The sequence below is a fragment of the Gekko japonicus genome, unplaced genomic scaffold, assembly GCF_001447785.1.
Source record: "Gekko japonicus isolate JY-2015 unplaced genomic scaffold, Gekko_japonicus_V1.1 scaffold794, whole genome shotgun sequence".
Classification (NCBI taxonomy): domain Eukaryota; kingdom Metazoa; phylum Chordata; class Lepidosauria; order Squamata; family Gekkonidae; genus Gekko; species Gekko japonicus.
This window is the reverse complement of record NW_015164692.1, coordinates 284,434-300,169: the sequence shown is the minus strand read 5'-3', so window position 1 is coordinate 300,169 and position 15,736 is coordinate 284,434. Positions and strand designations below refer to the sequence as shown.

The 15,736-nt window shown below is 46.4% G+C and overlaps 1 protein-coding gene across 1 annotated transcript in view; it reads right to left on the bottom strand.

Moving 5' to 3' along the window:
- The window catches only part of ITFG1 (integrin alpha FG-GAP repeat containing 1), a 166,103-nt gene that overhangs the window by 145,238 nt on the left and 5,129 nt on the right, over positions 1–15,736 (bottom strand). Inside the window, 5 exon segments of the mRNA XM_015409414.1 lie at positions 1,512–1,606; positions 9,911–9,985; positions 10,687–10,744; positions 11,871–12,007; positions 14,864–14,936. Coding sequence (XP_015264900.1) covers positions 1,512–1,606; positions 9,911–9,985; positions 10,687–10,744; positions 11,871–12,007; positions 14,864–14,936 — 438 coding nt within the window.

Genomic DNA, 15,736 nt, shown 5'->3' with positions numbered 1-15,736 from the left:
ACATTGGGGCGGGGGGGGGGACCCAGCTGTGTTACGCTGCGTGATGACCTGAGTCTCCCAAATCTAACCTCTATAACCACATGGTCACTCTCAGCCATACTTTAGAGCCTGACCAGTGTTACTTTCTTTAAGCGAACGAGCACTAATTAGGAAAAGAAAAAGAGGTGAATATGAGACACTTCCTTAAGTCTCTAAGCAAATTTTAAAAGGGCACAAATTTCTGTGCTGTTTTAAAGGATAACCAAGTTTGGAAAACATCGATACTAAATTTGAGCAAATAAAAAATAGGCAGCAAACAACTCTTCCAAGAACTTCTTTTCCATGAGACAGGTTTTTTTTTTAATCCATTTTTCAGTTAGGCATCTCCTGGTGCTAAACGATGTGACTAAGCCTGACTGCTGGGCTCGAATCTCAGATACTTTGAAAGCTGATTAGCCAACTTCCTCACGTGGCAAACGAGAAGGCACAGCAAGCAACAGACAGAACCGTTCTCAGAGCCCCCTTTGAGCAGCATAGAGACAGACTGCGCCACAAACATCTAAGCCTCAACCTCTTTGCTAACAGGACTCTCTTAGTAATACTCAGAGATCGCCTTTCGGCAGAAAGTTTGCAATGATTTGAAAATACCAACTGGACCAGAGACCAATCAGTTATAGAAATAAGAACACGGAGGAAATGCAGAACTACACAAACGCAATGAGAACCTCTACCAATCCTCAAATGTCCAAGAGAATTGAGGCTTCCCATCTAACTACACACGGAGACCAGAAGCACATGGATGTCCCACAAGAGAGTGTCCTACGATTCCAGAGCGACCACAGAAAAAAGGTCTGCTCCTGATTAGTAAGAACCTTATGTACTTAAAGGTATATTAGTAAGAACCTTATGTACCTATGGAAGGGACTCACCAGTGGACCTTAAGGCCCTGAAGGGGCTCATGGGGAAGAAGGCGCTCCCTGAAAGACTACCAACCCATGCCACAAGTGCCTTTAAAGGTCAAAATGAGGGCCTTACAACTTAGCCAGGCAATGTGCTAGTGCCCAGTGTGGATGTAATGTGGTCTTACCAACCTATGGCAGTGGTGGTGGAAGGTACCATCAAGTTGTGGACGACTTACACCAACCCTTCATGGGGTTTGCAAGGCAAAAGATGTTCAGAGGTGGTTTGCCATTGCCTTCCTCTGCATAGCCTGGGCTTCCTTGGTTGCCTCCCATCCAAATACTATCCAGGGCCAACCCTTCTTAGCTTCTGAGATCTGGTGAGATTGGGCTAGCCTGGGCCATCCAGGTCTGAGCAGCCTATACTCGTCAACAAATGGGTGGCAGTGCAGAAAGATGGAAAAAATTGTCCCAATTTCTTGTTCTTGAGAATCCCCCCCCCCCGGCCCCAAAGTCCAGCCAGCCACGGAAAACTCACAACTCATCCATAAACATTTAAAACACTTACAGCGCTTATGAACAGCTGAACTGCCACATGAAACTTTTTTAAAGCTTTCAGAATTGATCACTCACCTGCAGTGAAATCATGATTCAAATCTATGAACGCATGAGAGTGAGGTTCATACATTTTGCCTTGCATGTCCGGTACTGGGTGCCATGTTAAGTCCCTAAGAAACAAAGTTACAGAGATTCATTTTAAAACAAGGTACTGCTTGGATACGTGCTAATGTCAGCAGATCTTTCCAGCTATACAAGCTTTATTTGCCAGAATCTTCCAGTGGTAGCATCCAAACTGCTATGGCTTACACCAGCTTTGTATTCCTTGGTTATCTAGTTCCACTTGGAATAACCCTCCACCATCTACTGTAACTGAAGAATGGCTTTTGAGAGCAGTTATCTTTCAATTTACTTTGGCCAGCGACGTTTAGGGCCTTTGCTCTTGTTCAGTTTTACATTTGTTTGCTTTCTATACATTCGTAGAATCCATTCCCAAGCAGCAAATAAATGGAAAACTGAAATAAGACTGCTAGTGCCACACCATGGGTGTCTGGAAACGCCACCCCAAAACAATTATACCCGAAAATCCACTTCGTTGAGAATACCTAAACATGCAAAAACACATTCAGGTATCTCTAGACAGCACTCTTTCATATGAAGAGAACACAATTTGGGATTACATAGAACTGTCACAATTGCAAGAACAAGACAAGACCTATGGAAGTAAGCATGGGGCAGAGAGCTTATTGGACATATGCTAGGGGGGAAAATGTCTTCCCAGCTGTCACCTAAACATATTTTGCTGCTGCTATTGCTGAACCAACTAATGCGCTCCATAGTTAAGTATTCTCTGAGAATATTTAGCCTAAAATGGTTATTTTTTTCAAAGTTGAAACCCATTTGTAGTCTTCATACTTATTTGACCTTCTGCTCTCAAGTGCTAACCTCCTTGCATACTTTATTACATAGAAGCTATAACCCATTCATGGTTAGAAACTGAAAATTAATGGTTTGGGGGAACATGTTGACCTCTGGATAAAAGCGCCATGGAACTGGAAGTCTCTGCCTCAACCACTAACAAGGGGAAGATATTAGGGAGAGAATCAGTCCCCTGTAGGATCAGGTGTCAAGTTGTAGCCAACCTATGGCAACCTGTATGGTTTTCTAGGCAAGAGATGAACAGAGGCGGTTTTCCATTCCCTGCCTGTGTTGCAACCTTGGGCTTCCTAGGTGGTCACCCACCCAAGTACTAACCAGGGAAGACCCTGCTTAGCTTCCAAGATCTGATGAGATCAGGCTAAAAGAAGAAGAGAGTGGATTTATACCCCGCCCTTCACTACCCAAAGGTGTCTCAGAGCGGCTTACAAACTCCTTTCCCTTCCCCTCCCCACAACAGACACCCTGTGAGGTAAGTGGGGCTGAGAGAGCTCTTGACAGAAACTGCTCTTTTTTCAAGAACAGCTCTTATCAGAGCTATGGCTTGCCCAAGGTCATCCAGCAAGGTGCAACTGGAGGAGTGGGGAATCAAACCCGGCTCTACCTTTGGGTAATGAAGGGCAGGGTATAAATCCAATCTCGTCTTCTTCTTCTCTTATGTTAAGCAAGTTTGGCCACCCCTGTTCTAGAACCACTACTTTTCATATTGTTGCATGCATTGCTGTGAAAAGCATTGTGTTCCTTTTTTTTTAATCAGCTGGCAGCTCAGTTCATAGACAAATATTTCCATTTCCAAATGAAAACAGACACCATGCTATCAAAATCTGCAATTTTTAAAGACGTCCCCATGAAGTTTATACGTCGCTTGCAATGGAAATAGAACACCGATTCACAGAGAAATACGAGTATACCTATGGCTTTACATACACTACATTTACAGTGGCTTTACATACACTGCAAGAAGCATATTATAATCTGGCAATCTGCAGACACTCCTCTTTTGGACTTTCCACGAAAAACTATTCCTTTCCAAGGAAAGGGGGGGGGGAGTGCATGAAGGAAGAGACCTTTTTATTTTTTGCTCAGAAATCTGATATCTTCCAACGTAATCATTGCAAGGTTACAGTCGCTGTCACGCACACTCTTGAGAAATGTGCAAGCTTAGTCCCATAAGTCATAGATTTTAAATCAGAAGTCATCTTGATAAAAAACGAAAATGATTAATAGACAAAAAAACCCAAAACAAGAACAAAATCTCTCAGAAGGGCAGAAAACTTCCCCCATGATACTTAAGATGATTTTCAACACCAAGACATTGTTTTCTCTTGCTAGGATCTAACATAATTTGCCCTGTCAGAAAGATTTTTAAAACAGATTTTTCTTAGGAGAAGCGAACTCTCAACAGAGGAAAAGTGACAGTCGTCCATCTCTATCTGCAAAAAGATATGTGGGCAGAGCAATCCTGTGTAGCGCATGTGCTGTGGCGGCTGGCTGTGGCACAGCTAATCACCACCCTAAGGGGATACATGGAAAAAAAGATGCCCCAAAGGTGTTGCCAGGTACTGCCACGGCAGTGTCTGTGACAATTGTGCCACAGCATTCTGTTCTGGTGTTGTTGAGAGGCAAGGGCAGTGTGGTAGACAGGGCAGGCAGGACCAATGGGAGTCATGAGTTGAGGAGGCTGAGCCAAGTGTCCATCACTGGCAGGGAGCGGTAGCGGCAGGCCCTAAGAGCCACGCTCCTACTCTGCCGCACACACACCCTTAAAGAGACCAGCTCCCATTACAAGCCCTGGCCACCTGTCAGTGGGGAGGGTGGGCATCACCCATCAGCCCTGCAGGCACCAAAGAGCGGCATTCCACACACAGAGTGTACAAGGCCCCAAAGGTTGACATGAAAACGTGCCCCTGCTCACTGTTGGCCACGAGGTCCAGCAGGACACCCACACCGTTGAGGGTATTCCCATGCCAACCTGTGGGCCACCCCCACTGGAGGCACAACAGGAGGAGGGGCAGGGGGCTTGGGGGTGCCAGGGCAGCCCGGGGGGGCATTTGTGGATGGGACCACACACCCACATGGATGACCAATTCCTCCACGGTGCAGGCTCCCTGCATCCATCCCACAGGGGGTGGATGCTCCTAGCTCTGTAGACACTGGGCCCCAGGAGGCTAGTACGTTTCTGGAACCTGGCTGCCAATGAGCAGTGATGGCATTTACCATCAAGGTTGCCGTGCTGCTGGAGGGCCATCTGAAAAGACAACGTGCCTATCATTCCCATCGCCCATCACTAGTGCTTTGGCGGCCAACATTGCCCGGGTGCTGTTTGCTGTTCGAGCCCCTTAGCTGCATGCACAGATATTTCCCCGGGATGGCTGGGCTCTGGATAGCCCTAATGAGGCTCCCCAGGGCTATGCCCTCTTAAACTAACCATATCCGCTGTGCTGTGCTTTCAGTTATCGGTCGAACACCACCGTAGTGGCGGGCCTTTATGCCAATGGCTTTATTCCTTTTTTTTTCCCTTTTCAATTATATTTATTGGGTTTTCATACATAATCATTTGTTCAATTCTTATGAATACATCTTAGAGTCTGTTATCTGTTTTCTAGCCATTTATACATTCCCGACCATCATTTTGCAAAAATCTCTTCACTTTTCCCTTGTAGCAATAAACTCAATTTATCCATTTCCGCTACTCCTATAACTTTCTCTATTACTTCATCTTGTTTGGGGTTACTTTCTTGCTTCCAACATTTCGCCCATTGTATCCTAGCTGTTGTTAATATATATATTATTAAATATTTATCATTATAGCCAATATGTTCTGGAAGTATATTAAGTAAAAACGTTTCTGGCACTAACTCGAGTTTGACTTTTATCATTTCCTGTATTATTTTCTGAATAAATATCCAATACTTCTGTATTTTTGTAGTAGGTGTGCCAATGGCTTTATTCCAACAACGTGTCCGGCGCTCCTTGTCGAGCCATGCCGACCCACTGGAGCCAGCCGTGTCCCCCAAGGCTGCTCTGGAAGCAACCACCCATGGGATTGCCCCTGCAGGACCCTGCCGTCCCAGGACACCTCCCCCGCTTCTTCTACGAGGCGAGTTGGCCGACCCACCAATCGTGCTTGTGCACGGTGTGACTGTGGGAATGGCGGCCTGTCGCTTTGCCTTACGCTCCCACCCGCCTGCGTCCATTTCTGTGGCTGCAGCCTTGTCAGGATGAGGCCCCTGCCCCTACTGTGTCCACCGGGTCCTTTTTGCTTCCTCAACACCCTTCTGCCGCTCCCTCTCCCAAGGACCCCCAACAGACACCGAAGCCACAGATGGGCACAACGATTCAACTTTATGTATGGGACCCAAGGATAATGGAGTGGTTCTGGTGGGATCACACACCCTCCGACGGGTAGGCCGCTCAGTCCTTTGCTGCAGTGGGGAGCGAATGACCAGGATGCTGGATGCGTCTGGGCGCTTACAAGGGGCTTCTCCTGTGGTGTGAGCACTTGTTGAACGTAAGAACTTAAGAAAAGCAGTGCTGGATCGGGCCAATGGCCCATTCAGTCCAACACGCTGTGTCACACAGTGGCCAAACACAGTGGTGTTTCAGCTGCACGACTGAGGTGTCGGCTCTTCCCGTTGGATCAGTGCCTAACTAAGGGCCAAAAACAGACACAGGAGCAGCCAGCAACGTTCTGCCGTGGCAGCACGAAGGGCACTGGCAGGTGCCTTGTTGTGCCCACCACCAAGGTGCGTGTGTGCTCACTCTAAGTGAGCACTGAGATCAGTAGATAAGAACCTCCTGGTGGTTCCTGGCCACAAAGATATCCATCTGGCCTCGACCAGGGGCAGGGCCTTCTCAGCCTTGGCCCCCGCCTGGTGGAACTCTCTGCCTAACAACATCCGTGCCCTGTCTGATCTATTAAAGTTCCGCAGGGCACGCAAGGCAGAGATGTTCCGCCAGGCCTTCGGTTGAGGCCAGCAATGGTTTTTCCTACATCTGCCCGGTACCCTCCCCCCTTCCCCAAAAATCTGAATGCTAAGACAGCCCATTTGTTATTGGAATGTTTAAAATGTATGTTGTTTGTTTAATATTGTATGTTTATGGTTTTGATTGCTTTTATAACTGTACGGAACTATCTTGCTGTAAACTGCCCTGAGCCCCGCGTAGGCGGGGAAGTGTGGTTAAGAAATCCAATGAACATCTAGAGCACTTGGAATATTGTACATGATTGTTTTTATGTCGTTTTTAAACTTGTTTTATGTATTGGCCTTTGCCCTATTTGTGAGCTGCCCTGAGCCCGCTTGCGGGGAGGGTGGGCTATAAATTAAAATAATAAATAAATAAGTCTGCATGGTGGGGAGCTTTCAGACTGCATTCCGTGCCACACGCCCCTCCTCTGGAATTCTGGGGCAACCTACTGGAACCGTCTGTAGGCTGGGGGGCTGTGATTGGGTTCCAAGGAGGGGCGCTGCTGGAGCAGGGGAGTGGGCTTCGGGTGCACACTTAAATCGGTAGTCTGAGCTGCCTGGGGTACCATGGGCTTGGCAACAGCTGAGTGTGCAGAAGTGAATTTGAAGTTGCCACAGCTGTCAATGGGCTACAATGCCATTTTTGCCGGCACAACTTTGTGCTTGGGGGGGGGGGGGATTCTCATGCTGAAATCACTTTGGAAGCCACCTAACTGCTGCCACACACCCCTGGAACACCCACATCTACGCCGGCGGAGGGGTTTATGCTATTGCTCTGCCAGCGCGGGGCACAGTGCTGCCCTTACACTGGCGTAACTCCAAGTTTCACCAGCATAGGGGTTGGTCAGGTCTGTATTCTGATTACCGCCCCGCCCCCAAGCGATTGCTCTGTAAATTACTGGGCCATTTACTTAAACAAAGGCGTCTTTTATCTTTTCTTTTCTTTTTTTACAGTAACATTCTTAACTGTGACTGGCATGAACAGGTTCTTTAATTAAGCATTTAAGTGCTTGGGGGACGTTTTTTTGTGGGTTTTTTTTTAAAAAAAACCCTGATGTGCTTGTTCCTATGGAAACGGAGGCGTAATCTGATTGACTTCTCCAGTTCTAACATGCTTTTCTTGACACAATAGCTAAAAAGCCCGAGGGAAGCGCAAAACACTTCACAACAAACCATTTCCTTTCCAGGTGATGAGCGCTGCCATTGATTACATATAAACCCGGAACATCTGTCAAAGACTGCAGACAGCTGGATTTGTTCAGCAAACTATTGCTGAGCCACCATAATGCACACTCTTATATATGTAGAAGAAGAACCAATGGGGGTCCAGGCCTCATAGCATTCTAGAACCAGAGCAAGAAGTAAAGAACAGAGGCCCAGTAAGATGAAAAGTTTAGAGGGATTTGCCTCTGTGCTTCTCTTACTCCATGCCCTTATTCATTTTACAATATTTAATACATTGCTTTTTAACAAACAGGCCTCGTGAAAATAGATCCAGTTGGTCAGCCTTGTTGGTCTGAAGCAGTACAGCAGATTTAGACTAACAAAGTTTACACAGACTGCGGTCACACGGACACTGCTAGAGGGACGGAAGGTAGGCGGATTTTCTGGGCGCGATCTCAACGCCACATCTGGGAAGCGTCGAGCTCCCGTGGCAAACCCGAGGCTTCCCGCGGAAGATGCGCGGTAAAAAAACTAGTACCTCGGAGGTACTAGTTTCCTGAAACCGCGGGGCATGGGCGGGCGTCTGATCGCATTTCCGGTGGTAGTTGGCGCCCGCCCATGTCCCCTCGGAAAAAGGTTTTTTTTTCTCCCAAAGTCTCCACGGATGCGCACAAGCACCCAAGGGAGCATGCACACATTTGAGTTAACCCCCCCCACAACAACCCCGTTTACCCCGCGCCCCGCTCCTTTGCCGCACCGCAGGACTGTGGAGTGATCGGCACCTCCCCCCTACCACGGGACCTCGACCGGTAGGTCTGCTCGAGCAACCGCGCGGTTTTTAGCCCCGGGGCTAACAGCCACGTTTCCCCCCCGCATTTTCCTGCCCGTGTGACCAGGACCACAGTCAAATATGGAAAATGGTTGTAACGTCTTGAAGCCAATTCCAACTATAATTGGTCTTCCGCTCTGTCTCTTAAATTGCATGGACCTCCCCGGGCAGTGAGCATCATCAGCCTCAGATTACTGAAGGGTAAACCCTCATTTCCCACCCACCCCCACACACTGCTGCCTGAAATTCAGAACAGGTTGAGCCAAAACACATACACACAAAGGGAAACATAAATCTCTTATTCCCAAGCTTATTCCAAAGTCTGGACTCTTGTGCACGCCCCTTCACGTTCAGGAATATGGCAGGACCCAAGCGCCTGGGTCCAACTGGTATCTACAATCCCTCTCCCCAATCAAAACAGGGCACACCGTCATTGTAAATAAACCAGACTTAATAGCAGTTAACCACGGTTAACTCAAGAGCAGGCCATGGACTCCCACTGTTGTCCTCCTCCCACTTCAGATACACTTTTCCTCTTGTTGTGCTTTAATCACAATTTTGTAGTTCATTCACACAGATGCAAACAATGGTTCACTTTCACCAGGTTCGGTCCTTAACAGGGATTTACGACCAAGACTTGAAGCTCGTCTGTAAACCCAAGCTTAAGAGGGAAACCCCAACTACCATTAACCATGGTTAGCATCAGTGAAGATATAATGCACAGTGATTAAAAGCAAACAAGCAAACAGATCTGCATCTCAGACAGGTGTGAAAGAAAAAGGATGGAAGCTCACAAGGTCACGACCTGCCTCCTGATCTTTTCCAGCACTGTGTCATCATCATGCAAGCAAGAGATTCATATGTCGAAAATGCAGGAATCGTAAAAATATTGTGGCCACAGCATCCCCAATGTTTTACGTCTGCGCAAGTCCCACTAACTTTATCTTTGATTACTATTGTATTATTTTGCTTTTAATAATTAATTGTAGTATCCTTTTGACTTGTTGTTACCTGCCCTGAGCCTTGCAGTGCAGGGGAGGGCAGGCTTAAAAGTCTAAATAAATAAATAACACACCCCGGAAACTAAGTTCATTGTAAACCCAATTGTGGCCCCGGTCACACGGCAAAGTCGCCGTGGGACAGGCACGGAAGGTGGGCGGATTATCCGGGCGCGATCACACCCTAACATCTGGGAAGTGGAGCACACCCGTGGCATACTGCCGACAATGCGCATTTAAAAACTAGTACCTCCAAGGTACTAGTAAACATTTGCCACGGGCTGCCTCCAGACGCCCGTGGTGTGATTGCGCTGGCACGTGGCATTCCCCTCCGGTTCCTCGTTTACCCTCTGGCACCGAGGGAAGGACCCGTGCTGTGCTGCCGGCGCGTCTGATCGCGTAATCGCGGATCAAACTGCGCTGGGGCAATTAGCCACGCCTCCCCCCACGATATCTGGCCCGTGTGCCCGGGGCCTGTATCTGATTAGCAAGAATATTTCTGGGCATCAGCCCTGCAAAGAATGTTCTTACGATACAACCATGCACGCATTCAAATAGTTGTAAATAATTTTGGGTTACCTGCCAATTAATACGTATGGAACTGTAGATTCGGCCGGTACTCCAAAAACATCAGGAATTAAATCACCATTGAAACTGCAACAAGAAGGAAGAGCTGAGTTTTTCCAGTGACACAACTAAATAGCAGCACAGGTCATGACTGGATTGAACAAGTATAAAACGCTACCTCCCCAAACCCTAGAACCTTAAAACCTAAAAAGCAAGATCTGTATAAAGCCCTCATGTGAACTTTGAGAGAGACAGAGAGAGCATGACAACTTTGAACTTATCATTGTATTTGCTATGCTTTGTTCCATAAGAACATAAGGGAAGCCAATGCTGGATCAGGCCAATGGCCCATCCAGTCCAACACTCCATCACACAAGTGGCCAAAAATACCAGGTGCCATCAGGAGATCCACCAGTGGGGCCAGGACACTAGAAGCCCCCCCACACCGTTAGCCCCCCACCACTAGGAATACAGAGCATCACTTGCCCCAGATTGAGAGTTCCTATCTATACCTTGCGGCTAATAGCCACTGATGGACCTCTGCTGCATACGCTTATCTAATTCCCTCTTGAAGCCGTCCATGCTTGTAGCCGCCACTATCTCCTGTGGCAGTGAATTCCATGTGTTAATCACTCTTTGGGTGAAGAAGTGCCTCCTTTTATCTGTTCTAACCCGACTGCTCAGTAATTTCACTGAGTGGCCACGAGTTCTTGTATTGTGAGAAAGGGAGAAAAGTACTTCTTTCCAATTTAACTTTAAAAGCTCTCCCCGTAATAAAGCATACTTACTCCATGATTAGTGGCTCATCTCGAAAAGTCTTCTTCAATGTAAAGTTATTATTGATATCTGAAAACACAATTAAAAAAATTCACCTGGATTTTGAACTTGTAAGCATCTCTTTTCCTGACTGACACCACTGAGAGCTCACTAGGACTCGTGTTTCTAAAACGAACCATTTTTTAAATAAAGGGAGTTTTAAAACAGCTGAAGAGCAAGCATGCCAAAATTCAGTACAATACGAAAACATTTCCAGAGACTTTTCTGCTACGGAAATCAATTGGGCTTCAAAGTGCATTAACTCTGACTGTATTGTCTCCTCCATACGGCACTTAACTAGGCATGCATCAGTATTTACAGCAGCCTTAAAAAGAAGACGGAGCATTATTGTCACTCTCACACCACAGTGAGAGATGAAACGGAGAGACAGCTGCTTGCTGGAAACTAACTGGGGAGTACGAAGCTGGTATGTGAACTGGGAGCACTACAGAGCAAAGCTCATTCACTCAGTCCCAAAGTTACTGTATACAGATAGGTTCGGCCTACAATTTTAAAACTGGGTAACAGTTCCAGGTTGGGAGTAGGCAGGGGTCGTTTCGTAGGAAAAGAGCTATGGGAACTCATTAGCATAACTCATTAGCATATGCCACACCCCCTGACATCACCGGAAGTGTGTCATAAGGCCACACCCCCTGACATCACCAGAAGTGTGTCATAAGGCCACACACCCCACCCCCAACGGTCCCGGCCGCCACCGCCAGCCTTGCAGCTCCACTGCCGAGCCCCATGAGGGGCCCGGCAGTGGACCTGCAAGGCCGGCGGGAGTGCAAGGAAGCCCCGCGAAGGCCCTCCCTGGCCCCAGGCAGGCAGGGGTGGGGAGACGCAGGGAGGAAGCAACTTACCCTCCCTCTTCTCCTGCCTCCTCCTGGCTGAATGAGGGCCGGAAGCGGGGCGGCCGGAAGCAGGGGGCGGGGCTTCGTCATGTGCCCCGCCCCCATACCTCACCCGGGGGAACTGCGATCCCCCGCGTTCCCCCCCGAAATGACCTCTGGGAGTAGGTTGGAATTGGTTGTGGATGGGGTAAGGGAGAGAAGACAGATGAGGCTTAGCTGCTTCTCCAAACAGTTCATATCATAAGCCAATTGTTAGGTTTGAACCTGCTTCTTTTAATGTTTTTAACGTTAGTGGTGCTTACTTAGGCTTTGATTATCTCCCCAGAAAATATGCACTGACAGGTCAGCATTGGTTTGATTCTGTGGGTGAGCTGTCAGGAGGACATCCATTTGTGAATCGCCATTATAATCACCAGGAACCACACTGGTTATCACACTCCTAAAATCCAAGAGAAAAGTTGTTAGGGTCAATAGAGAAACTTCCTCAAATACTGTGAACAAAATTATCTTTGGGGGGGGGAACTCTTAAACATTAAGTTGTGCAGAATTTACTTGCATTTATTTAAACATTTAGTATATCCTGCCTAGAGGTGCCAAGTTGCCTGCCAACTTTCTAGAAGCATTCGGGCTAGGGTGATGGGTGGAAATGACGTCCAGTGATGTGTGATCTCACATCTGCCTGAAAACCCAGATGTGACATAAGCGCACTGGGAGATGCTCTGGCTGTCCCCTCAAAATAGTGTCTTTGGAAATGATCAGAGTATCACCTGACACACTTACATCATTTCCAGGTTTTTGGGTAGATGTGATGTCACACATTGCCAGACATCATTTCTGGCCCAGGTCATTTTTCCCGCTGCTTGGAGAAGCAAGGGCGGGAGGGAGGGCCCAACCAGTGGGCGGCCTCCCACTAAAAACAATGGGGGGAAAAAATAAGCTCATGGAAGAAAAACACTATTCCATGACTTTAAACACATTTGGTTGTACACTTTATAATGTTTATAGTGCAGATTTCTTAACAATCAACTTTATGTAAAGTACATGCCATAAACATAGGCAAAGCCGGTAGATAAAGGTGTGAGTACAATACAAAAGCTTGATGCAAATGTTCTTGACACTGTTTAGGCTATGCTCCTGGAATGTTTTCTCTTCAGGGCGCCTTGATAGAGCTATGAAGTGGAAAAGTAGACTAAAAAGTTTTTCAAGCTGCTGAATAGCGTTTATCACTCCTTCCTTTAAAGACGTGTGAATCCAAGGAATACAAGAGATAAAGAGAACACATTTCCCCAGGATTAACAAGCAGTTTCGAATATCTTTATCAACTCTCTCTGTTGGTGTTCATCATCCATCTCTTGATGGAGCACTGCAGGAATGACAATAATGTGGATCAATGCAACACCTCTCTAATGTCTTCCCAAAGCTCTAAAAACAGGCAAATATAATCCCTAACCCTACCTGATTGGGAAAAAAAAACAGATTAAAATTTTATAATCCACGAACCCTGGTAAAAACAGAATCTCACACATTTATTTACAGCCCACCTTTCTTGCCGAGACTCAAGACGAGATTACAACATTCAAAACAACATCACTTATAGAGTACATACAACCAACAATGCAATAAATACAAAATTATGTTGAAACAAAACTAGTGTAATTGGCAAAACAGTAGCAGCAGCAGTACTCAGCTTAAATAGTGAAAGCCACACGTGAATACCAGCACTTGACAAAAGCATCTCTATTTCCAGAAAGCTTATGCAGGAACTGGAACTTGTTGCATAATCTGTACCCTATCTTTGTTGGGGGTGGCTCACCAAGCAGGTCTTTCCAAGGAAGACCTCAGAATGTGTGGAGGGCCACACACATCCTCAACAGAATTCAAGGTAAAACCTGAGCCCTAAATCATCATCTTTGTTCTCTCTTCATTTGAACTCCTCAGAACTTCAAGCTTACTTTCTAAAGTCATTGTTCCATACAGCCTCTGACAGCTGTAGTTTGAAATTCCAAACGCCATTGTAAATCTCTGCTGCTAAAATGCTCAGAATTCTGGCTCTACTTTTGTACTTCTTGATCAATAATTCAATAGCTCTGCATTTGCCTTTCTTCTAGTGCATTAAGTACGTATACACCTAGTAGCAAATAGCCTTTGTGGTAAGATTAGCTTTTCCCTTGCAAACCGATGCCTATGTCCCCTATGGAGAAAGTCTCGAAGTTCCTTACAACAGCAAGACAGAAACAAGCAGCATACTTTAGCCCAACAATATGTACCCATGTGTCATTTATTCTAGACAAAAGAAACCTGTACAAACCAGTTACTGAAGACCTGATACATACTTGTCCTAATTACCATCAAGCCCATTTAAACAGTGGACTTTTGTTTAATGAGAAAAATGGCAAGTATGAAGAAATGCATTGTGGTTTGCAGAAACATGGGTATAGTAGGTTGTAGATGCTAAGCCCAGACCAGCAGTGCCAAACTTGCCATTTAGATCAGGGGTGTCAAACATGCGGCCCAGGGGCCGAATCAGGCCCCTGGAGGGCTTCTATCAGGCCTGCAATGGAACTGGCTGTCTTCTGTTTCTTCTTCCAGTTCTGCTGCTGCTGCATCATACTCAAGATTGCAACTGTACAGACATTTTGATACAATAATTCAGAGCAAGAGGTGTCAGTTATCAGACACTGTTAAATAAACAAAATATTGCAAGAGTGCTAATGTTTTAAGCAAGTTTTTAAGTTAAAAAAACCTTTGTGTTTGTGTCCTTTATAAGTTTATATCTCCACTACCTGGCATTACATTTTATGACACACATGGCCTGGCCCAACAAGATCTCATTTATGTCAGATCCGGCCCTCATAACAAATGAGTTCAACACCCCTGATTTAGATTCTCCCTTAGCACACGAAGTCCTGTCAAGCCCTAAAGTAACAGAGGACCCACCCCAGTGTACCCTGTGATGAGGCTAAGGATTCTGGCCTTCCTCTCAAACCATTAAAGAGTCCTCTTAGGCCCAGGTGATCAAAAGCCTCAAAAGCCACAGCCCCTGACACACCAGAGAGCCAAAAGAGTAAAGAAATTGTACACTGTGTCTCTTCTAGCCCACAAGCTGTGAACAATTAAGGTTGTCATTTTTCAGGCTTTCCTGATTTCCCCCCCATACCCAACTCCAGACTTAATGCTGTCTGTGGCAAAATAAACTCGGCAATCAAGCAGATGAAACAAACAACTACAAGAACAATGAGACTTAAGCTTTCTTGGATGGAATGAAAGAAAGACCCAACTTGCTATGTATACTTACTTCAATTGGAGACTGACTTTGGGTTTAAAGTAGGGTTCTTTTTGGTCTGCCAAGAAGATAATTAATGTACTGCCTGAAAAGCAAAGAAACGTGTGGCTTTAGATTAAAGAAGCTTCTTGACCAGGAATTACTGCAAACTACAGAGGGTTTTTGAACTCTGTCTCAAGAAAGAATTGTCCACATCAGCTTGTTTGCTGAGGAACCCCAGAGCATCTCCTGTGGGACGAGTGCAGGCTAAATGAAGAGGGTTACGGAGACACCAGATGAAGAGACACACTAACAGTGCAATCTTAAATTCAAAGAAATTCTACTGAATTCAAACTCCCCACACGCAGGTTTCAAATCTACATGGAGCCACTGGGAGAGACTATATAGAAGTTTGGAGTGTCATCAGGATGCAGAAACTATTTCTGCCTGCTTGTACAGTCAGGTGAGTCAGTGGATGACATGAACAAGTGTCTGAAGATGGTAATGTATTGGCTGAAGGCCAAATAAACTACAGCTCAGGACTGAGGTGCTGCTGAGTCACAAATCAGCGATTAAGGAATCAATCTCTTCTGCACTGTGGTCTCCCCTAAAGGAACAAATTTGTAACTTGAGGGTTATATCATATCCTACCTACAGGAGTTCAAGTGTCCTTTGTGATGGGTAAGCAACTTCAGTTGGTACACTGGCTATGGCCTTTCCTTGAAAAATTAGACCTGGCTACAATTGCCCATTCCCTGACCACATTCAGGTTAGATTAGAACAAGAAAGACCCGCGAAACTCGCGCGCGGGGGGGGGGGAGCTGCAAACTCAGCAGGCGTAGGAGGAACCAGCAGGAGCAGGTAAGCTCTCCCCTCCCCCCATCCCGCCAGTTCCTCCATCTCCTC